The sequence below is a fragment of the Poeciliopsis prolifica genome, unplaced genomic scaffold (genome assembly GCF_027474105.1).
Source record: "Poeciliopsis prolifica strain line A6 unplaced genomic scaffold, Auburn_PproV2 SCAFFOLD006, whole genome shotgun sequence".
Classification (NCBI taxonomy): domain Eukaryota; kingdom Metazoa; phylum Chordata; class Actinopteri; order Cyprinodontiformes; family Poeciliidae; genus Poeciliopsis; species Poeciliopsis prolifica.
The window spans coordinates 7,776,627-7,801,262 of record NW_026562381.1 but is presented as its reverse complement, the minus strand read 5'-3'; the positions used below and the strand labels follow the sequence as shown (position 1 = coordinate 7,801,262).

Genomic DNA, 24,636 nt, shown 5'->3' with positions numbered 1-24,636 from the left:
CATGCTGCTGAACACACCACTTTGGGGAAGTCAAAACAGGCTGTTTTTGAATATAAAATCTTCCTTCAAAAACATTTTCCCTTCAATTGCAAACTAATAAAACTATAGTTAACATTATATTTTATCTTTGTAGTGGACTGCATAAATCAAGCATGAAATATTTCCTTAGAACTTAAGTTTTCATACAGGTAGATGAGTCTTTTAGAATCTGACAAAATCAATAGAAACAAGATGCTTCTCAGTATGAAATGAACAAATATTTGTTTGCATCAGTTATAAAAGCTTTAGGATGATGTGGACACAGAATAATATCTACTGAAAAGCTGATTGCACTAACTGACAATACTTTAACTAGGTCAAGTGTTTATTTCTGAAAATGTTAAGTTCTGGAAACAAATAAATGTTGGATTGTAACAAGTGAGAACTAAACATCCAGTTTTGTGTGTATTTTGTTGTGTAGAACTTGTTAATGTTTAAATGTTGGTACTATCTGATGTGCTGCAGCCGCGTTGGAGACTCCCCCATCATCGGAGCAGGAGCCTACGCAGACAGCGCAGCTGGTGCTGCCGCCGCCACTGGAGACGGAGACATCATGATGCGTTTTCTGCCCAGGTGATTTTTTTTCTGTTTCCCAGTGATAAAACATGAGGATGGCATCACAGACACAGTCAGGCTGTGCAAACATGATCAGACCTTTCATGTTTCCCACCTCTGAATTCAGCCCTGAGTCGATACTTGAGAACACTTATGGGGTATGTCTGTCAGCTTTGCACATGTTTCCAGATGGTTTCTTTTATGGACTTTGACTGGGCCATTCTAGCATAAAAGCATGCCTTGATCTGAACCTCTCTGTTCATGTTAAACTGTGGATATCCATTGCAGTTTCAAGTTCTTTTCACCTGTAAACAGATTTTTTGGATAAAAGAATAACCACAGCAAGATGCTGCCACCACCGTGTTGACCTTTGAGGTCGGTGTGATCAGAATTGTAGAACTGCGTCGCTCATGGTGTCAGTATGTTGGAGTAGCTCTGCAATGTTAAGTTTGCTTTGTTATTTTTCTCAATTTATGTACAATATATATTTTTTATGCTTTTCAATATTTGGAAAATGATTCCCTTTGGTTTAGGATAGTATGCAGCTATTAAACTTATAAAAGATCAAACCATCTCTTCTATCGATCTTAATGGATAAACATCATAACCCTGACTTCGTTTTTCTGCCCAGCGCTCTAACTGTAGAGCCAGACAGAGATTTAAAGATGAGCAACAAAAGCAAATGTGGCGGCTTAGCAGAACTTGTCTACGACTGATTGGGTTGTGTTACTGTGGAATATCATCTCTGCTGCATGTTGAGCTGTTATCATGTCATGCCTCTTCAGAGTCTTCAGTCAGAGGCCCTTCAGATTAGTTGCAAGACGAAGTGCTACAGAGAATCAATTCAGCGCACAGCATCACCGTCCCAACAAGTCTTTGAAGATATAACACTTAATTTTCCCTTGGGATAAGAAAAGTGTCTAATGAATTGAAGGTATTATTGTTAATTTTCTTCCACATTTTAACAGTATTAGATCAAAATACATTGAATACAAATTCAAACCACGTTTCTGTTTTTTATTCGCAAAATATCTCTTCCACTTCAAAACCGAGTATTAATGTGTGTTGGTGTACTGCATAAAATAAGATAAAAAAGGGGTATGAATACCTTTGTCAGTAATTTATCGATTTATATTATAGTTGACTTGAAAGTCCAAAGTCTTTTAATATAGGGAAGAAGAGAGGTGCATCTTTAGCGTATAAACAGTCTTTTTGCTGTGTTTTCAGGTGGTTTCCAGCTATTTAAATTTACACACAGCTGATCTGTCTTGATCATGATGGCTGGATCCATCTCATGGTTCTGAAGTTTGATTTTTATTCTTCAACCGTTAAAAACAACTGTAATGTAGTTTTCTGTTTGCTTCACCTCAGCAGCAAAAGATGCTTTGATTTGTGATGTGTTGGTTTTAAGCCCTCAGCTGCTAGTGTCACCCCTCGAACACCAGACACATAAATAGAACGAGAAGAAAAAAAGAGGCATGGCTACGTTGCCCCAAAACTGTCATCGGCACATTTCTGAACAGAAGTGAGATTTTACCTTTTTTTATTTCTTTATGCTATAGCTTTTATCTCAGCCCAGTTTGGTGAACACATCTGAGGGCTGCCTGTTTAAATGTTTTTTTTTTCCATCTACCTGCTGGAGTAGCTGCTTATCAACAGACTGAGATGTGTTTATGTAAGCCCACATTTCTCCTCCTAATGGTGTGATTGGAGGCCAACCTCCTAACCATTATCCATATTTTTATAACCATCTTTGATGTGTATACCGAGGAGAAACAGCCTCTAGTTTTAGACGTTAATGACATAATGCACTATTTTAACAGAAGAAAAGCCTGCTTTCCTGGTATCTAACATGTAACAAATGACATCTTGATGTATGTTCAGAAGGATTCACAAGGGAGCAGGATTTATAAATAGCACTTTGAAAAAGCCTTGTTGTTTCACTTTAATATTTTCAGCTCAAACAAATTCAAAGACAAAAATAACTGGACCAAAACAAATTATTTTTAACATTATCTTATTAAAAAGAAGAAAACTATCCAAACCAACCATGTGAGAAAGTAATTGCCGCCCTGTCTTTTACATCTCTGGAGAAATTCTGGCCCACGCTGTTAGCAGAAAACTTCAGTCACATTGGAGCATTTTTAAAATGAATAACGTGTTTAAAGTTGTTCTACATCTTCTCAATTGAATTTAAGCCTAGACTTAGACTAGGCCACTTCCAAATCTTTCTTCTTTTCTGTCCCTCTATAATGAGAATTTTCTGGTGAGCAATTTCTATTTTCAGTTAAGTTAACTTAGTTAATTTGTTATTTGAGTAATAAAATAATCTTTTTAAAACAGTGTTTTGAAGTTACATGGATTCTCTTTGTTTTATACCAATACTTTCATTTGAAACATTTAAAAGTGACAAAAACAGAAGTAATGTAATTTGTAAGGGGACATTGTAAGCGTTTCATCAGTGGTGTTTTTTTTTGTTTTTGTCTAATGTAATGAAATGAAACTCTTTGTTTTATCACTTTGGCCTTTGAATACCAAGGTTAACAACATTGGTATTTAACTGTCCAGCAAACATAACTTAAAAGGAGAGAAAACTCACTGATTGTTGATGTTTATTTTCGGTGCTCATTTCCAGATCACATTATTATTCTGAAGGCATCTTTAGCACGATCCTGGTCTGTGACCCTCTGCAGCCTTGTTAGCTTTGCTCATGTCTTCTCCATGTTCTGCTGCCAACAGCTACTTGGCTGTGGAGCTGATGAGGAACGGGGCCGATCCCTCAGCAGCCTGCAAGTCGGCCATCTCCAGAATCAAGAGGCATTACTCAGACTTCTTTGGAGCCATAATCTGCGCTAACACAACAGGCCATTATGGTGAGTGTATGGGTTCACAAATGGACTCTTTTTCCAAAGGTAATGACGCATACCCGCTGGGATGAAGGCGGGGGTGGGAGACTAAACATAATGGATTGATTTTCACCTAATAGTGCTATGATGTTAATATACAACTTTTTTCACAAGACAATCCTGCATAAATGAAGCCTAAAAAGTTCCTTCCCATGGTTGGATATTGACATCTTTTCCATTTATTTTTAGACAAGAGCCAGAACATTTTTAAAGGAATAGCAGCCTGATATAAACATTGCTCTTTTTTTCTGCAGTTTAATTTATAAATTCACCCCTCCACCTCTAAAAACAAACAAAGAGAAAGAAAAGCACTTGACAACAGACAGATATTCGTCTTTGTTTGACAGGAATGTTTGATCCAGTGACATGCAGTGAGGTTCATGACCTGTGACGCAACGATTCCTCTGGAATCAAACGCACAAATTAAATAAAACCCAAAACTGAAGCTTAGATTCCAATTTCGACCTCAGTTGAAACATTTCGTTATGCTTTCATTGATTCCATGCTGTTCAACAAAATGATAGCTTAAATAAAGTCTATCTAAGCTCAAAATTTACATATTTTTTTGCTTGATCTCCCCTTTTTTTGTATGTAAGGTCCTCTCCACAAATTTCTCCCTCATCTGTTGGAAAATCTTCCTTGCTTGCCTTCAGGTTTTCAAATAATTCTGCTTCCCACTGTATTTTTCTGATTCTTCTCAAGTCTTTCAGTACATAAAAGAAAAGCCATTGCTGCTCATTTTGCCTTTTGAGCTCAACACTGCCCCCTATCAGCGCTGCCTTCTGCCTCACCCTAAGAATTTTCACTGGCTGATGAGAAAGATTCAATGTCAAGTTTATAAACTATATTCATGAGATTGTGGAACTTCAGGTACATTTTGAATGAAACATGCTAAGCGATATAAAGACTGCCTGCTTCATTGACCATAAAAACTTCTGATTTATAAAGAAAACTGATTTACAGTGAAGTGTCAAACTGATTTTCCACTTATACTTGCATCCTCTGACTTTACGTTACTCTTTTTAACACATTTCCCCAACTGCAGTGCAAGCTCCAGGCACAGATGATAAAAACAGGTTATGTGAACAAAATTGGTAATTCTGTGTGGTTTTGCTTGATGCAGAATGTTATACATGAAGGTAAACACCAGAATAACTGTAAATGAGAATATATCCAACTCTAGACTGCAACATGATATTGTGAATAAAAGGTTAAAAGTTTTTTATGAATTTCAAAGCTCCTGGGAAAACTGAGTAAAATGTATATTTCCACCTGAATCGAGTGGAGATATAAAAGTCTTCAAAAGGAAGGAACGTTTTAGCTTTAGTTTTTTAACAGCTGTGTGATGTGAGATATGAACCAGTCAACAATCAGGATTCCTACATATTTGCCTGCAGACACCAACTCAAGCTTTGAACCATTACAAGTCTGATCTACAGATTTTGATTTGGAAAGTATCTTTTCTTTATTTTATTTTTTTGGTCACCATTCAGAACTAGTATAAAATTGAACAAAGTCTATTTGGAACGATCCAAAGGTAGTTGGAGATATGGCGCCAATGCCAGCATAAGAACATTAGATCCAAGAGCTAATCTGTTAAATTGTGACACCCTCTCTTTCTATTTTGTGGCCATTAAAAATTAGCAGATGTACAGAGTTTTTTAATGATGAAAACATAAAATCACCAAGAAAAAGGAAATAAATCGGCCAGTTTCTGGCACCATAATGTGGATGAGGAAAGTGAAGTCGCTGCCCATTGGGCGGAGACTGAGATCCATAAAAAACAAAACATTTTTAACAATCCTCATCTGAACACTGCGATGTACAGAAGAAAAAGCGACTTCTGGTTATGAGTGGGGATTTATCATAACTGTGAAAATACTTGACAAATTTTGATTTCTTATGAGTTTACATAAAATTTTTAATGTGAATTATTTTACCATTTTCTTCATTGTCATGAAAACATTAATACATTAACAAATATTATTAAATGCACTTAGTGAAGCCTGTTTCAATTGAGTGTTATTTAAGATAAATATGTTTGTGGGGTTATAATTACTGCAGTTACCTAAAAAAAAAAAAAACTATGCAAAGAAGTAATCAATACTTTTTAAATTATTACTGCAACAGAACTACAAAATAGTGTGATCAGATTTTAATTACATATGACTCACTCACTTTTTCCAATTAGGTGCCTTTTTGTCCGCAAGTGAAAGAACTGATTTATCTTTATTCTACAGATTTTGTTTTTACTTTAAACAAAGAAAAAATAATACAAAATAAAACAGAATACCAAACCTAAATTTCAACACATCAGTTCTGAAAACAAAATAAAGTTCCTTGTATATTATTATTTAAAAAAAAAAAAAAAAAACTTTTTTTTTCATTACCGATTTCTGATGAGAACATCACACAGATCTCAAGATATTAAAACCTGAATCTGAATCCATATTTTTCAAAGACATTAATGTGAATACTGGAGCAAAACATTGCTTTGTAAGCAGTGTTCACATTATGTGCTTAGGATTATAATGGTACAACTGATGGGTGAATTTTCTGTTTGATGTTTTAGAAAAATACTTTTTTTTTAAACAGAGGTTCTGCATTAGTTACATCGATTTATGTTTTCTCTAAAGGTTACTGGATCTGAGACACACATCAAAGTATCTTCTGCTTTTAGGTTTGTCATCCATTGTTCCTCCTGGAGCTCCCCCAAATCGGTCCAGCCCTCAAAATTTTGTTCTCATGGCAACAGTGGCAAACTTTGAAACCCACACATCTTTTGGCTTTCCTTCTTTAACGCAGGTCTTAATCCTCTTTCAGCTCCAAATAACACATTTTCCCTGATATTTACAGTTTAGTCACAATAATAGGAAAGAAGCAGCAGGATTAATATGTATCTTAAACGGAGGTAGAGAAAGGTCTCAACATGCATTAAACAGGAATGTAGGAAAAAATAAATGAAATCACGTTGTTTTAGTGATAATGAAGAAGAAGTGTTTCTGTCTAACAGGTGTGTTTATGTTTTCTCAGGTGCAGCGTGTAATAAGGTCCCCAGCCTCACACAGTTCCACTACATGGTGGCCGACTCCGAGTCAGACACAGCAGTCCTAAAATCTGTGCCTTGCTTTTAAACAAACTCAGTCACATTATCTCTGGATTACAAGGTGAATTTTTATTCTGATCATTTCTTTTGATAAAACAAGTATAAAATCACACCAATAAAACATTACAAAATAAATGGAAATATATTATTTTTTATTGGGTCATAATCTGAGGATGGATTATAATCAGGTGTCCTCATCAAAAGTTTTATTAATTTCAAATTCACACCACAAAGAAACTAATTATTATAGAGTCATTCAAAATGTTTTACCTTGTTTTTTGTATGTATATATACTTCAATGTTGCATCACACCTGTAAAAGTAATTTTATATTTTTTGTTGAGAATTATTTACAAAGAAGTCACCGACACTCTGCACAAGGAGGGCAACCAACAAAATGCTGCTCCAAAAGTAGCTGACTGTCAGGACTACAGGATTCAAGAATACTAATGAAATTGAAAGTTTAGGGGAAGGAAAAAGTGTGGTAGTAAAAGGTGTGCAATTATTAGGGAGAGAGTGCAGGTTTTTAAAGAAAACATAGACTGTGACTGAAGTCACACAGACGAATCCATGACATGAGCAAGAACTGAACTGTGTTACGAACCAGAAAAATCATTACATCTGAAAGACTGAACTGGTTTCAGGGTCTTTCATGTAGAACAAAGTAAGTTTTGCATTTCAGTCTGGAGATGCAGAGTTCCTGGAGTCTCTTTTTGACAGTTTGAAAAACTGTAAATAACCAGTAATATATCGCCTTATATGTATGTAATATCTTAGTTTCACATTTTGATTTCAGTGACTGAAATAGAGTTTTTCTATGATCTTTCTAATGTATTGAGATGCACCTGTGAGGCTTTGATGAGTTAGCAGCCAGGGAGGATGGAAAGTCCTGGCCTGTTCTCGGTCCACTGGAAAAAGTCGCATTGTTTACCCTTTTGAAAGCTGCAGGTGAAGAAATTCCTGCCATTGTTTGGACCCAGCTTCAGAACCGTCCTCATTAAACAGCGTTTCCCATGGTGACAAAAAGGAAAGTGCAAATCAGCCCACTGCAACAGCGGAAGGGGGGAGAAAAGTTGTTTCTTTAGTTTTAAACTTCTATTGTGGACAAGTTGAAAGAAAACCCAACAAAAAGAAGTTGGCTTTCAGTGTCACCTGAAAGAAGTTGCACTTGTTCTCTCTTGGCAGGGAGCAGGAATAAAACTGTCGTCCTTTATTCTCACCCTCCTTGTGGACCACTCTGAGGACGGTGGGACGACGATGGGATGAGCAACAAGGGGCACTGGGAGGAATGGAGGCTGCAGTGTTTGCTGCCTCTGTTCTGCACACACTGACAGAAGAAGAAACAGTCTTATTATTGTGAAATATGTTGCGGATGAAACACAGGAAATGCCTGTCACATCAACACTTATTAGCAAGCGAGGGCCATCTTTTCAGCCGCATGTAACAATGTTTGTTGGCAATTATTGTATATGGCCGCTGCAGTGCCATGGCAATACATTTTTGAACATTTTTTTAACAACGTTGCAAAGAATCTTTTTCCTAACTCATCTGCCTGAACTTGCAAACAAAAAAGAAAAAAAAAACTTATCTTATTATAAAGTTGTTCATTATTTGGCCAAGGAAGAGGTTCGCTCACCCTGAGTTGGGGGTTCCATTTGGAGGTTTGTTACTGGGAAGGAGGCTGTGATCAATTCTCATTTTCTTGGAAGGGTGACTGTAGGAGGCCAGTGATTCCCCCTTGGAGAGCTCTGCACTTTGCTTCTGCCAGCCACCAGAGGCATAATTGGCGCTTGTTGTCCCTTGGCAGAAGCTGTTTTTATACAAACCTCGTTCTGCCGCCAAGGAATTCAAATGACTGCCGGCTGGGGAGAGCGGGGACTTTACAGGCTTTGGCTTCTCAGTCATGTCGGAGAAAACGAGGGTGGAAGTCCCGAACGCAGACGTCCAGTTGACTTTGAGCTCCTCTCGCGGCTTCCTGAAGGCGTTGCAGGGGTATTTAATTAAATCAGCAGTGAAGGGCGATGCTTCAGTGCTAATGTCGTCTTTGTGAACTGTGGAGATGGAGCCAGAGTAAGAAACTCAATTTATGTTCAGCAGCTGCAGCTCATTCTGATGCACTGGCTGCTCTCACTAAAATCCAGCTTGTTGTTAGTTTAAAGTGGTTACCATAAAATTTAACAGCAAGCAGCACGACTGCCATGCTCTGTTTTTGAATAAAAGTACCATAATATACAGAGATGCAGAAATTGAGCCAAAGATTTGAAAATCTACCTGCTCCTAATAAACAATGAACTCTGAGTCAAAAAGAACAAGCAGAATATTTATTGATTCTGTTCCTCAAAAACCTTCAAAACAGAATTTTTATTTTTATGCATAAGCCTGTATGTGTTGATGCACACAAAGTAGGATTTTAAAGACTTTGCACAAAAAAATCATTTAATCAGAGTCAATATTACTGCCAGTTTTATGCTGTCAAGCCAAGATAAAACCATACCCCCCCAAAAATACACTGTGCTTGTTGGGATGGGAAAAAGGCAGCACTTTGATAAGACTGGTTGGAATATTTACGCTGTATTGTGAGGACCATACAGATGGTTAATAATTGCATTCATAAAATAAAAAATCAGGAGAAAAATTATCTTGATGATCTTTCAATGGCATACTTTGTTGAGCAATGTGAAGCTGCAGCAACATATTTACACCCAACTTTGATAAAATAAAAAAATTAAAAAATCTATCTGAGTGGATGTTGCTGCCATCTTCTGTTTCACCTATGCTTGGATATTATTTTATAAGTAAATAAAACAACAAAATAAATAAAAAATAATATACAAATAAGAAATGTTCACCTTTTTTAAAAATTTAAATTGAAAAATTTAACAGAAACTATAGTAACAGATTTGTAGCTTGCCAACTACACAGTGGATTTCCAGTAATTTGCATTTTTTAAATTCGCAGATTTGTCTGTGGAACATAACTACAATTTATTTGAAGAGAATTTGCCTATTTCCAGTTTTTTCCATAGAAGTTTAAAATATTTGAAAGAAAGTGCAGTTTGGGAAACTGAAATGCCTGGATGCTCTTTGACACAGTATTGGCTAAAAAAGCAGGTGATCCAGCTGCACCATTCATTTGTCTTTGGCATTGATTGGCTGAACCCAAAGGAGTGGAGATAAAGAAGACCTTTGATGTTAGCTTCTGTACTAGAAGCTGGTTTCTATTGAGTTTTAAAGCACATTGAGCAATATTTATGTTTGAACTACTAAATATGCAGTAATTCATGTTTTTATAGGAAGTCTCAAGTATTTCAGATTTGAGTTATTCGCAGGTGGTTGTGGTCCCTAACCTGCATGAAAACCTGTGGCCACAACGTTACTGTTATAAACATTGTTCATGTAATGAGATGTGACATTTTAGCAGCTTTAAAATCTGTTTAAGACCTTGGAGTACCTTCACACAAATAACTCTCCGGTTCCCAGCGCTCAGTCAGGTTCGTATGGAGCAAAATATGTTTATTATCTTCAAAGATTTTAGAGGAGTCCATAAAAAAATGCAACCAGTCTCATGTATTATTCTCATTCATGTCTAGTGGAAAATGTTGGGGTTTTACATAAACACAAGCTGTTTTAAAGTCTGGCTTCTCATGTCTATTATTTTAAAACAGCTCAGAGCAATATTGTAAAAATCCTGATGATTACAAGTGCAGTTTCTTTTGTACACTCCTCCTTTAGAAGTGAGAAATTCACTTCATGAGATGGGACCAAAGAGGATTTGTTGTGGCACTGATTGAATAAAAAATCCCTTAAATTCAAAGCTGTAAAAATGAAACTGCAGCCCCACAAAAAGCAGCTGTGAACTCATGTTATTCAGCTCTTCAATCTGCTGTGATCTTAAAAAAACAACAATTGATGTATTCCAAATCGAGCAGCATGGTCTCAAAGAGTTGAAGCTATTCAGCTGTAGTTTGGCTGCTGCTGCGGCGACAGAGCGAGGACGCGTCTTTCTGAGCAAAAGTTCAGTGCAGCCGTGAGCGTCTGAAGACAGCTGGAGGAAAATGACCAGCTGACAGACGTGGTCATTATTTGTGGAGCAACATACGGCCGCTCTCATCACAGAGGAGTCCGCCCAGTTGACTCCGGTCGCCACTGCCTCTCAAAGCATTGAAGCATTCTTGTCAAATTGCATGTTATTATTCTGCTACACAGCAAAAGAAAACTTGCTCTTATTTTATCGCTTGTTAACAAAGCTATTCTGTCACCCCATTAGATAATGGGACAGTAAAAAGACAGAAAATGTTCACTCACCCTCAGGTTTTGGAGTGAGGCATGCATCACAGGCTCTGGCTTCTGGCTGGTTGATGAGCGTGCAGAGTTGACAAGCCCAATCCTCTTCCTCCTTCTCAGCCACATCATTGCTGGTTCTGTTGTGAAACGCCCAACTGATGAGGCTGTTTCTAACTGGGAGCGCACTGGGAGAGCAACACAGAGCAGCCAAGGTGATTCTAGTAAGTCTCTGCAGCTAAAATAGACATTTTCCACAACTAAAGAGTAACAGAAAAATGTGCTTTATGTTCTTCGCTAGCGGTAGTAACTATAATGTAAACAGAACATAAAAGAATTACAAAATGTTCTTCCTTTGCGTCAAAAGGCATATGTTCATAACTTGTAACATTTTTGTTCGACCAAAAAAAGAACATCAAAGTACACAGGCTTGCCAAAAATCCACCTGGATTTAACTAAGCAAATACAAATTTATTGATAACTGGATGAGTGATTATCTTTCAGCTGGCAACAAGTTGTCAAACCCCAATGATGCAGCAGGTAGCTTCCCATTTCTTAGGGCTAGTCAACACAGGAACATTTTTATTTATTTTTATCTGAAATAGGACGGATAGTTTAAGTTTGACCCAATCATCCAACGGAAACAGCGTTTGGCCAGGCAGTGTGCAGCTTGGACAGGAGATGGTGAGCCTTCTAAGAGCTGCTGCATAGAAAAAGTCTGACTTCCAGTATTTGATCAGCTCTGATCAATAATCAGAGCTAAGAAGTTGTTCTGTTCCAATATCTGTTCAATTAATTTCAAACTTTCTCCTACAGACTTTATGCATTCAACAAGGCTTTTGTACTGTGAGTGGTTTTTATTTAGCATCTGATGCACATTGTTTATTCAAAAATCCCAACAAATCAGACAAAAGATGCGTTGGTAAGTTATGTTTTAATAAATCAGTGGCTGATCCTGTAAAATATTGGGGCAATACTTTTCATCTCCAATAGACAAACAACTGGATCCAACTTACTAAATTTTAAACAGAAGCAAGATTTTTTTTTTCTAAATCTATAAAAAAAAATTTAAAAAAACAGATTTACTATATCAGGTTTATATTTTCCATATGAAAATTGATTAAGGGTAGAAAAAAATTAAATCACCCTAAGTCTAACTGTGATCTCAATATAAAATACAACTTTTACATTTTATTATATTTTATAATGATGTTCTTTTGTTTAAAAAAAAAAAAGATTTCCTTGAGCTGATGGATATGAAAGATTCAACACAACTAAAACAGCAGCTTTTAAAAGAAATAATGGGAAATCTGAAGAAGAAGCTCATTTCAGTAATGAGTGGGTGGTAATGATAATGATCATAATGACTTCTTCATGCATCCATTTTGCTGGTATTGCTTCACTTTATGAAGGGGTTGTTTTTTATGAGCTCGGAGTCTCAGAAAAAGATTTTCATAAAATAAAAATCCAAGTAAGCTACAGAAGGATGCAGTAATTAATGTTGCGGTTCAAACATTGGATGCAGATATGAACGAACACAATGTGTTTTTTTTTAAAGAAGCTTGGAGCATAAATGTTCTCACTCTGACATGAAGCTGGGGTATGTTTGACAAAAAGGCAAATCTGCAGGAGGAGGAAAGAAGCAGTGGCTTTGGAAAACTTCTCACAGATTGCTTTATCAGCTGTGTAATGCATTGTAAAGGCTTTGCATCCTAACCCCTCAAAGCTTTGCTCAAACACAGCCCAGGAGGTGTTGAGCCTGTGCCCTGTCTGGCAAACACAGCCTTATATGCGCATTAATTCTCACCCCATAACACTTCCCACTCCCTGCCAAGCCCATCTGCCTGCAAAGATGGCCTCTGTGAATGTGAGCCTAACATCTAAAGCGTGGCGCTACTTCTGCAAAGTTAGGGTTTGGAACTCAGATTTGGCTCAGCCGACGCTTCCTGCTGGTGGGTGTGTCATATTTCTGATAAAGACGACAACAAGACAATTTCAGGGCTTTTAGGGTTCATGGGACCAGTTTCCAGATGGGAAATCGACGTTTCTGGCATTAAAATAAGATGTCACAAAATATTTCAGGGATTTTCTGCATTTTTCTTTTTTTTTTTTTGTGAAAACTGCTAAAAAAATAAATCCCAAAAAATAAATAGATAAATAAATTAGCTAGCGCCACAATGAGAGCTCACATCACACTGACTGTAAAATCTCTTCAGTGACTACCCATATGTTTTATTGTTTTTTCTTAATTAAGTTTATTTATTGTTCAATTTACTTTTATTCTACCAGTCCAGCAGAGCCCTCAAGGCTTTCATTTGGACCTGAAATAAAAAAACAAAACAAAAGAAAACCCAATAAAACACCTTATTAATTCTGGCCGTAAGCTTTGGAAGAAACCTGAGCACAGCTCATATTTGCTTTTTTATAAAAACCAAATAAAAAAAAAAATTCAGCTTGGCTTTCATTTGAATTTTAGAAATTTGGTTTTATTTTATTTATCAAATTTTGCTAATCAAATTTTAACATATCTTCATCAGCTTGTGTTGCATATTTTATTTTTTCTTAGTGTAATCAGTGATATTCATTGTTTTAATTGAGTTTTTACCATTACTTCGGATGTCACCGTAAGTGAAGCATAATTTTATTTCTAAATATTTTTTTTTTATCTTTAAGCGTTTTACGTTGCTCATATCAGTCCCTGTGTTTCCTCATTTACATTTTCTATTGTACTTTCTTAAATCTTGTCGGAGCAGAAATACGTTAAAGCGTTGTTTTTAAGGGAAAAGATTTCTGGCGCCAGAAAGGTCGATCTGACCCGATTTTATCTGGAAAGTACAAAATGTTGGACCAAAACTCGAGTTGGAAAGTAAGCTGTTTAGATAGATAAGAACAACAACTATTAATAATTGACTTGTTTTTCAGTTCTGAGATGGAGCAGATGTTCAGAAGAGGTCAGTCAGAAATTTGTGGAAACTCCAACACACACTCAGTCAATGGGCAGCAGAATCTTGACGCAAAACCGACGTCATTGGAAGCTATAAGAATGTCTGTAGACAAAGAACGGAGAGATTTTGGGGACTTTGATTTTGAGACTTTGAGATTTGAGAAACTATGTTTTGTATGATGCATCCGTGGTAGAAGAATGTGTTAATAAATCTCCCGACCCGTCATGGCTGGCAGTAAGAACTCGTCTCTGTGGTTTGTTATGTTTATCTACATATTTGAGAGTTTTTTCGCCTCACAATTCTCCAATAATCTTCTTCAAATTACATTTTTATGTAATTACCTAATTATTAGTATTTAATCTACTTATTGCAGCATTTTAAGAATGGATTTTAGTTGAGTTTGCATGATTGATTCTTTCTGTTACATTTGATTATACTCATCAATAATTAGAAGACAATGATTAATTCATTAAACACCCCAAACCTTCAAACAAGCAGCTTTTACAGGAATGCAAAACAATAGTTTCTCCGTCAAAAGCCTACAAGGACGGTACCTGACGTCCAATCCGGTGGGATCTCCCTTCTGACAGCGCTCACAGAAGTACGTCATCCTGCCGTTGTCTCCGAGACGACAGACTGTAATGACATGGGAGCACTGGCCACAATGGGGACGCTTGTAGACTTTGTAATGTTTGTAGAGAGGAGAGCCGGATTTGCGACACTGAGAAAGATGAAGAAAAAAACAAGATTGTCAAAGGTAAAAGTAGCTTTTAATAACAGCATTTTACTTACAAAATGACCAACCTTGTAAAACAAAAGAGTAAAATCACGAGTCATCTTCACTAAATGGTGGATTTGTATGTTTGTCAACTGTTGAACCTAGAAATGAAGTTTTCCATGAAACAACAAAAAGACATTCAGAGTCAGTAAGGCTACACAAACACCTAAACCATGAAAAAATAGATATGGATAGAGGCAGAGGTCAATGATTCAAAAGATAAAAACTGCATATTGTATATTCATGGGGATTGCAGCAACTTTGCATAAGAGAGAAAAATATATTTTTTGCTCTTTTAGGGACTTGGAGGCTTGATAATGGAGGGGAAGCTTATAAACATTAGGCAGCCCCAGGAGAAGACGGGGCTAAAAGTCCGAGATTAATGTTTTGGTCCAGCGTGCCGATACACTCTGAGGAGGCCAGTCAGCCTTGTACAACAAATCCTCAAGTAATAGTTGAGTATTAGAAGTTTTTACACCACGAAGCATCCAATCAGTAACAGATAGGTCAATAAAGTTCTCAATGTGATCCTCATCAAAATAACAACTTTATTAATGTTTATTTAATAACTCCATGCAGCTAACCGGAGGGAGAATCCTCTTGGGTCTGTCTGCAGTCATATGCATTCAAAGTGCACAAAAAGATGGAATATATGTGCCGCAATGCGCTTGTTTGTCTTATCCCCTTTTCACCTTCCTCATTTCCATGCAGCTCTCAGAAATACATGAGCTTCCGCTATTCTTCCCTGTGAGTGTTGTCTTGCATTTTTACCCTCATTTTTTATTCCTCTGCTGAACACAATCCATCATTTCTTCTATACCTTCACGGCTGGGTGGAGGCCCGAGTCAAACAGGGCTTCGTTTTTAATGATGTTGCCGACTCCTGGCATGACGGCTTGGTCTAGGAGAACGTCGCAGAGCATCCTGCTACCCTGGCTCCTCACCGCCTCCTCGGAGCGGGAGCAGCTGAACCTGGAGGAGCACACATCCAGACTCTCCATGGCCCTGACCTTCTGCTCGCAATCCTCCGTCAACCTGCAGGAAATACAGTTCCCCAGCACCGGGAGGATTTAGAAAATACATCGCTGCTGTTTTCACTCCAGGTCAACTGGAGATCTAGAGAGGTTATACATTTCTAAATTGTTTGAGGTTGTTTATTATTAGCCAAAAGAGCGTAGGTGAAATTCTCAGACAGTAAAAATGATTGTATGTCTTGCGTCTGAGCATAACACATGAAAGACTATGATCAGGACAAATGCCGAACAAAGAAGGCAGCATTTTTCATGCAACAATAGCCACTGTCTTCAGAAGCAGCCTAATGTAGGACATCCTCACTAAATCAGACGCATACCCCAAGGTGAACTCCTGTCACCTCAATCTATCTTGCCTCCACTGTTGTCCCCATTACCTTATTTCCACTGTGCTGTCATAGAAGGCCACAGTGTCGTCGCTAAGGCGTATTTCCAGCACTGCTGCAGAGCCCGCTACAACCTTCCTCTGAGCCGGATTTATACGGATTGATCCATTCATGCCGAAGTGGATTCTAAATGTTGAAAGAGAGAAAAGTGGAAAATAGTTTTAAGTGTTGAATATCTGATTTTAATTAGAGTTTGACAAAATAAAGAAATATGGTTCTGGGAACTGAAGATTTGAGTTGGGGCTGAATGCGCAAAATAAGAAATTTTACCACTGAAACTTGTCATAACAATATCGACACCATCAAATATTTTCTTTCTTTACCATTACACAAACCATACTGTAAGATTTGGTATCTCAGTCAATGAAAACATACATCAGGTGTGGTCAATGAGGACAGACGGATGATTATGGATGGATGGATGATGAATGAATTACAGATTGGCGATGTTTATAGAGGGATTGATAATTATGGATAGACAGATGGATGAAAAATGAAATGAAATTTCTGTAGTTTTACAGATTTCCTCCTACTGGTGGAGGCTGTTTTTAAGCTGATTCATTATCAATCTAAATAACTGGCCAAGAAATTTTTTTACAGATAAACAAGACATGAATAAAACTAAAAATCAGCAATTACTAAAACTGAACATGTTCTTACTACGAGAGGATAATATATATTTGAATTAGAGACCTTCTAACTTCTTACAGAGACAATGTTTCTTTCAAAAATAAGTTCAACTGCCACAGCAAACATTTTGCCTCCATAAAAGATGCTATTTACAAGTTTAGCCGTTAAAGAACAAGGTTACTGTATTGAACCATTTAATGAAAAGCCAGGGAAAAGAAACCTGTGAAAGCTTTGGAATCATTGGTATTTCTGAACAAATTATTTATTTGTTTGTAAAAAAGGCAAAATATAAGTGAAAAAAAATTATAAATTGTTTTGGAACATTGAGTAAGGTGCAGACTGTGAAGCCTGAAAACCTGGGAGTTTTTGACTTTTCCCAGATGCCACTTAGGAGTGAGGTCTTCCAGTAAAGGACATCAAATTGAACGAATTGCTCTCTAAAAATATATATATAAAAGCTGTTCCTGAAAAGGGAAGATTGGTTGACGTGAGCAAAGCCTCAATTACAGCAACTTTCAGTGGACCCGAAAGCACCTTATTCTCCACATGCTTGATGTTAGAAAAAGCTACAAAAGCTTTTCTAAAGAGCTAGGGTGTCATCGTTCCACAATGAGGAGAAAAGGTTCAAATGGAGGAAATTCAGCACTTTTGCTGCTGCTGCTGTGAGTGGGTATTCTGCTAAAATGATAGCAACAACCAGACATAAAAATCTGGAAAAAGGGAAGAAATGCTCAAAGGTAATGGAACAAAACTGCTTTATTCTGCTACTACTGCTAAACCTATCCCACACAATCGACTGGACACGCTTATCCTTGCAGATTTGTGGAGGGGAGGTGGAATAAAAACCTTTTACAGTGGACCCCCAACTAGTCATGGTTCAGTATTCACACATTTTAATCTGGAAATTATTGTGCGAAAATCTTTCTATTTGGAGAAGTTTTTATAGAGCATATCTAAAATATTTGACAGATAATCCTTAGAAAGCTAGAATACCTCGACAATGCCACATGACACGCTATTAGCTAGCTGCACATTTGCAAAGCAGCTAATCCAGGAGTCACATTTGTTTTCCTTGGTGCTGATTGGTTGTAGACCCAAGAACCAAGAAAGTTGATGTGAACTTCTGTGGACATGCTGGTTTCCACTTTGTGCATCGATATATTTTAAAAAGGGAGTATTATGCAAAGTTTTATTTTTTGAGCTTTATTGTGCTGTAAATTTGTACTATATGCATGGAAAATACATTACACCCCCATTCTAAGGTACATTTGGTGTTTGAACTATTAAAATAAGTGTTTTAAATGGAGATCTAGAGTGTTGATGACTGTTAGTCTCAAACTTCCACGAAAACAGGGATTTCCAACATATTAGAAAACCTAAAGTAGAAATACTCAGTTTGTTGCTTGAAAAAAAAAAGCCTCAAAAAGAACAGATTAAAAAATTGGACCAACAAAAAAAGTCAGTACCAAAGTCTACAATCTGATACTAAGTGGAGGATCAGGCAATGATCCAAAACCCAGCAGACGAGCTGACAAGTAAAAAGCACATCCACCTTGAAAGGTAACAACCTTCATGTAATCAAAACATCTGTTCATGTTCAACTCATACAGGGGGGTCAACAGTGTGAAGGGAAGGTCCATGGTTTGAAGGCACAATATGAAAGTCATTTATATTGAAATGTCAAAAGAAAACAGAACATTTAAAAAAGAAACTAAATTTACATTTATTTCTTCATCATCAATAATTTGTCTTCCAACTTATTATAATAAAAGAACAACAAAAAAAACCCAACTTTTCATTTGTTTTAATGTATTTGAATTTTTTTTTCCAAAAAATCTACCAGAATATATGAACATAATTTTATAGATCCAGACTTTGACTAAGTTGTTCTAACAGACTAATAAGTTTAGTAAATTTAACCATCATGAATTATCTTTCCAGGTCACAATTATGCTCAACTTTGCATTGGTCTGTCACATAAACCTCTAATAAAATACACTGAAAGTTGTAGTTGTATTGCACTGTGTTAAATGTGACTGTGTATTAGCAAGGCTATTGGGCAAGGCTGGGGATGTGGTGAGGATCAAACCATAATGATAAGTCTATTGATCATGTCAGAAGCCCTCATTTAATCTTGAAAAGTTTACTTTACCTCAAGGCTCTTAAGCCAAAGTACATGAAGAGCTCCTTCCCAAGAGTTTCCACACCGGTGTACTGACATCCAGAGAAACTGTGGAAGATGTTTGTCTCTGTGTTGTTTTTCTAAAAAGACATAGCAGCTTGATTAACATTTAACACTGGTACTGAGTGACAGACTGCATTTTTCATAAACTTTCATTGTCAAGCCCTCAAGAAAAAACAAAAAAACAATGCAGCTCACACAATAAAACATTACACATCGCATTGTTATAGACCAAAATAAATATTTGTTGTCCCAAAGTTATTCAACATTATACAAAAGTTAATGAGGTGTATTTACGAGAAAAGGAAAATGTTTAGTTTTCCTCTCCACTGTCGCCACATGCTCACCTGGAGGAGTGAATGCTGCAGTCTTACCTTCACCATGTTGTTTGATAGCTAGGATCACTTGGAATGGATAAAAATTTACTTTTTTATAGATTTTTTAAAAATGCATACAGTTCTTAATAAATATTGTAATTAGCTGGACAGTGTTACTGGACAATTCAAGACTAAAACAAGTTAAATCTTTCTCAAATGTGAGTAACGGAAAATTCCCTCTGCAAAAGTTACTATAAGTTACTGTCAGAACAGTCTGTGGCTGGAATTGTTATAAATGGGGAAATTCTTTAAAACTTCCAAGTCAGTACCAGAATAATAAATCCAGCTTCTATGTGCCATGCATTTCAATTTATCCGGATGAATGAGGTTACAGAGTGAACCAATGTAGAAACAGGCCGTCAACTCACAGCTGACGCGGTCAAAGTTCCCCTCACTTCCTTCACTTTCTGACCCGTCCGGACCTTCGAGCGGATCTTCTCTCCGTTCAACGTGCAGCCTGGACCTTCCACCATCCTGCTGAACACAACCCGGAGCCTGTCGAACCAATTCCGAACCAGCCACAGCTCAAACACCCACTAACAGTTCAGATAAGCAGCTTCTCAGCGTTTGTTGACGTTTATTTGCCCGCCATACGATTCACAGGCGCGCATGCGTAGTGTGGTTCATAGTACTCCGGATGGAACTATTAAAGAGACAGTAACCGATTTTTCCGGCACATAAATGCTTGTTAATCGCCTTTCCCTCCGGAAAAATATATATTTATGTTGAAAAAATAAACAATGCCTATTTTATAATTACACAGCTACAAAAAAATAAAATAATGACAAACAACTAAAAATAATGAGGACATTTTCACTTAGTATCGTCTGTCCATGGTTTTATAATGCTAAATATTTCCCTAGCAGATTACTTTTATCTTTACTTATTTGTTATGCTTAAATGCTTCAGATAATCGAATAAATGTTAATGTCAGACAAAGTTAACACGAATAAACTGAAAATGTGGTTCTCAGATAATGATTTCATTTATTAAGATACATATTCATAATTGTTATTCATTTGTATTTGATCAATTTATGCATAATAAAAAAAAGAATTTTACAGTGAGCAAAGAAGCCGATTAAAATCCAATTTCCTCAGCTTAATATTACATTACAAATGTATAATTCATGGTAAATATGAGCAATTCCCTTTAAATTTCACTTGAGGGCGATATTGTATCATTGTTATGCCTGAATTTGCCGAGAGTATGGGCGGACAGACAGACAGACAGACAGATAAATAGACAGACAGACAGACAGACAGACAGATAGATAGATAGATAGATAGATAGATAGATAGATAGATAGATAGATAGATAGATAGATAGATAGATAGATAGATAGATAGATAGATAGATAGATAGATAGATAGATAGATAGATAGATAGATAGATAGATAGATAGATAGATAGATAGATAGATAGATAGATAGATATAAAAACATTTTTCTTATGCAGTGTTGCCAACAGAACTCCTTCATTTGAAGAATTTATTATTATTATTTTTTTAATTCATGTTCTCCAGTCAAGTGTTCAGCCATGGCACAGGCATTTTGCTTGTTAAAACCAGCTGCTCTCTCCATTCAGCTCTAATGTACGGACGTAAAAGCAGCGTATTCCTGCAGGGTTTTGTTCTCCCACAAGGTGCCACATAGCAAAGAATAAAGGGCAACGACCATGTGATCTCACCTAATTAGAGTCACAGCTGGTTCAGATTCAGGCTGAGTCTTTGAACATTCAGAGCAGCACAAAAGAAATACATTACTTTCCAAAAAATGACAACTTGAAAACAATAAAATGAAAGCTATAACAGCAGAATCAAGTGCCTCCACAGAAAAAAAACACACAGAGACACTCAGGGAGATTATAATGAGCAATATTCCTTATAAACAGTATATTCTAAGCACCCTTAAACACAAATATGTCTTGTCACATTCACTTTAAATAATGCACATATTCTGAGAAAAGTAGCGGCACAGGCTAAAGTTGAGATATATTTGAAGAATACATGACAGTACCATAAGAATGAAAAAAGCTCATGATTGTTTTGAGGTCAGATTCTAAACTAAATCTATTTTTTTCCTCTAAAATACACCACTTAAATGTATATTGATCACATGCCTAATTAACTAATTTAATTAACTTTGATGAAATTGCAGGCATTAACTGAAAGGCTTAGGTTTTCCATTTCTGAGGTACAAACTGTGAGTCATAAAGGACTGTAGATGTAAGCTCAGGTGTGAGTATGATGGGCCGACACAGCAACTTCAGTTCTTAAATTTAATTAAAGCTTTTAAGTCTCTTAACAGATTTGTCTAATTATCTCAAGACCCTAAAAAAAAACTACTTCTCATTCTGCTAATAGTCTCTTCCTAATTGTTCTAGTGAGTCTTCTAATTGTTAAATAAAACCTTAGACTTGCAGCTAATGTTTCTCAGGATGTTCTCAGAGCAAACATATATTTTGCTATTCTCATTTGTTTTATTTTGTTGGCTCAGTAGTAATATAAATAATAATAAAAAAATCTGTTAATAATATGTGTTTTAAAATCACTGTTGCATGCTGGATAAACACTAAAGTGAAATATTACTTTCTTTTTATAGAACAATTGACAGCCAATTAAACGGCTTTGATTATCATGAGGACCAGACTGCTGATTGCATGCTTTGTTGGTTCACCACAAAGAGCCATGAAAATCATACGTCCATGCTTTAATCATTTTAACTGTGAGCATTTTTAATTACATTAAACTGCATGGGAAGCAAAAGAAAAAAGATTCAGTTGCTTCTGTGGAGGAGGGAAGCTTAACTGCAGATGGAGATGTGTTGCTATGCAACTGGGATTTCATCACCAGGGTCACATTTGACTGTCTGTCTCCAGCAGCTTGGCAGGATGTGATGACTGCTATTTTTAAAACATTTTATTTACCTATTAAATCTCAAAATTTCCTAACTTACATAATGCAGCAGAGTCATTTACGGTTTATGTATGTTGTTTAGGGAATGGGCGACTTTTGACCAACAAAGACCTGAATATAGTGTCTCTAAATAAATATCTGTATCAAGTGGTTGAAAATAATATTCAGAACAAAAATAAAACCCCATTAATGTAAGAAAGAATGGAAAAATCAAATATGTATAAATCTAGCTCATGGATAGATTTATATAATCAGATAAATCTGATTATATTTTTATTTGAGATAATTCATGTGTGGACTGACATAAATTCCACCTATAAGAGATCTTTGATGATCTGACCTCATCAAAGAACACCACTGTGATTGTGAAACATTTTCAGGAGAACTTCTCAGGAACATGAAACCAACATCCTCTAAATATTTTAAGGAGCTGAGGTTGACAGTGTGTTAATGTCATGTGGTCCTGGAGGCAACTGTGGAGACCCAGGAAGTTATTCCACTGTCCTCACACTCTGCTCATGATTGGTTTCAGAGTCGCTGCAGGAGAACGGCCCTGAACACTGACTTCTCACACCTCTCTATGGACATCTTGAATTCAGTCATTCAAAACCACAGCAAAAAGCAGAAACACCAGACTGGAACAAGTTTCTGGTTAAGGTGCATCATTCTAAACTTCTTTTAGGGTGATGCACTTAACTTATCTATTTGTATTGTATTTAATGATATTAAAAGAAATGCTATAGAGTCCAGAGAAAACTACCCTTTTATTGCATATTGCAAAACAATAAAATTACAACAAACTTTCATAATTTTTTTTTTCTGTAAATGTTATATTTTTTAAAACTTGAGAGATGCTCATATCATAAATTACTTGGTCATGATGGAGGATTAGAAGTCCCTTTACAAAACAAAACATTCAGCACAAAAATATTCATCTACAAAGGTTTTAGTGACAAAAACCAAAAGTTGTGGTAGACAGCAGATTTACTAACAGAAGACAAAAGGTCAAGTTTAGTTTTTTGGCTTCATTTTATCCAGCACAAAATGGCTGCAAGAAAAGAAATTAATAAACGTAGGCTGTTGTGAACAAGTCTACCCTCTAGATGGCACTATTTCCATTTTAATTCAGCTTTACTCTCCCCTGATAATGATTGGATGAAAACACATTCCTCATCCCCATCACTGGCATCAGGCTTTATTTTTCACTGGGGACTCGGCAGAACATGACTGTATTAGTATAAATCAAAGTGTTTGGCTCGTTAGGATCATCTGAAAGCTGCTGGTGTCACAAAGAGAACTAAAACTACAGCTTAAATCATTATTTTAACTCTATTACCCTCTCAGTGCATCACAGACTCAGTCTGATTTAATAATGGTACATTTAATTGGATATAAATAATGACACCCGTAGTTAAAGAGACCAAGCACTGTCAGTGAGAGCGTAAAATCAGCCTTTGATCAGAATGAAAAGCTAAGGTGTTCCCTTGCTGAAGGGCGTGTTAGCAAGACATAAACAAGGTTCCTGTAATGCAGATCATATCTCATCTCCAAAAAGCCATGTGAACATGAAGCTCTGGGCAAAGAAAATCAGCTTTTTCCAACATTGTTCTTGTTTTATTCAGTAAGGGAAGTTTTTTTCACAGAAATTTCACGTTTAAGATAAGCAAACAGGATTATGCTGAACAGCCCCTGGCCAACAGGAAACAAGGAAGGAAATAAAAGCAGCAAGCTTAAAGGGAAGATAAATAACTGCAAAGCTTTCTTATAGTTAACATAAATATCCCTGATTTGGCATTTTTCAATCCACCACAATGATTAAAACAAGCAAAGCAAAACAAATACAAGCTCTTTACACATAATGTGTTATACTGTTTTAATAGATATTGCAAATATCTATTAAATAGACACTTAGTTGTAGAGTTAGTTTGCCAATTCATTGTGCAACTGCAACATTTTCTAAATAAATTGAATCAAAAAATAAATAAAAAAAATTTCAGCTGAAATAAACTTTCTAAAATGAAAAGAGGGAAAGTTAGAGCCGTTGTGACATTTTCCTCAGAAACAGAAATGCTCTGCATGCCTCCCTGTTGATTTCAGGGAAAATACTATTAGTAATTACATTTTTCCCAGGGAGGATTTTTGAAGCTCTTTGTTTATTAAGTCAAAACAAATCAAGCCCTACCAAATCACTGATTGATTAAGTAAACATTTCTTTTGATGATTTTGGATTTAAGTGACTTATTTTTGAAAGTTTTTTTCATCAAACAGTCTTGTCTTAGGTTTATTCACAGCTCATTGATCATTGCTCACATCTTAAGTGCTGGAACTCATAAATCACCTTTAATACTTAGATTAATGTTAGGAACACACCTACTTTTAGTATTTATAATTTCTATGCAAAAAAGAGAAACAAATAGTTACCTTTTAGTAAAAGGCTTTTACCCAGTTGAGGAATTTGTAATATTTCCAGATTATGATCTGACGCAGGTAAAGGGACAAAACAAAG

At 36.3% G+C, this 24,636-nt stretch overlaps 2 protein-coding genes across 5 annotated transcripts in view; one reads left to right on the top strand and one right to left on the bottom strand.

Annotated features, from left to right (window-relative positions):
• LOC129360695 (N(4)-(Beta-N-acetylglucosaminyl)-L-asparaginase-like) overlaps window positions 1-13,828 on the top strand; it is a 23,547-nt gene extending 9,719 nt beyond the window's left edge. For 2 of the 4 annotated variants that reach the window (XM_055031057.1, XM_055031054.1), the window contains exons 7-9: window positions 505-612; window positions 3,334-3,467; window positions 6,534-6,741. In XM_055031057.1, coding sequence (XP_054887032.1) covers window positions 505-612; window positions 3,334-3,467; window positions 6,534-6,634 — 343 coding nt within the window. In that variant the 3' untranslated portion in view covers window positions 6,635-6,741. Of the gene's footprint in view, window positions 1-504; window positions 613-3,333; window positions 3,468-6,533; window positions 6,742-7,790; window positions 7,810-13,807 lie in introns of those variants that run through there. The other 2 variants (XM_055031056.1, XM_055031055.1) reach the window with 2 other exon arrangements.
• On the bottom strand, window positions 6,863-24,636 carry LOC129360694 (endonuclease 8-like 3). Its single transcript, XM_055031053.1, has 11 exons — window positions 24,552-24,636; window positions 19,582-19,690; window positions 18,807-18,916; window positions 16,016-16,150; window positions 15,429-15,642; window positions 14,635-14,709; window positions 14,385-14,551; window positions 10,910-11,073; window positions 8,242-8,656; window positions 7,758-7,932; window positions 6,863-7,651 (listed from the first exon to the last, which is right to left on the bottom strand). The coding sequence occupies exons 2-11, from the start codon at window positions 19,684-19,686 to the stop codon at window positions 7,469-7,471; spliced, it is 1,743 nt and encodes a 580-aa protein (XP_054887028.1). The 5' UTR covers window positions 19,687-19,690; window positions 24,552-24,636; the 3' UTR covers window positions 6,863-7,468.

Excerpts from the sequence above, each read along its gene's own strand:
- LOC129360694 (XM_055031053.1), bottom strand. The coding sequence starts at position 19,686 with ATGGTGGAAGGTCCAGGCTGCACGTTGAACGGAGAGAAGATCCGCTCG. Across the intron at positions 18,917-19,581 it reads GAACTTTGACCGCGTCAGCT|AAAAACAACACAGAGACAAA; the intron begins GTGAGTTGACGG and ends ATGTCTTTTTAG. Across the intron at positions 7,933-8,241 it reads AATGGAACCCCCAACTCAGG|TGTGTGCAGAACAGAGGCAG; the intron begins GTGAGCGAACCT and ends TTCTTCTGTCAG.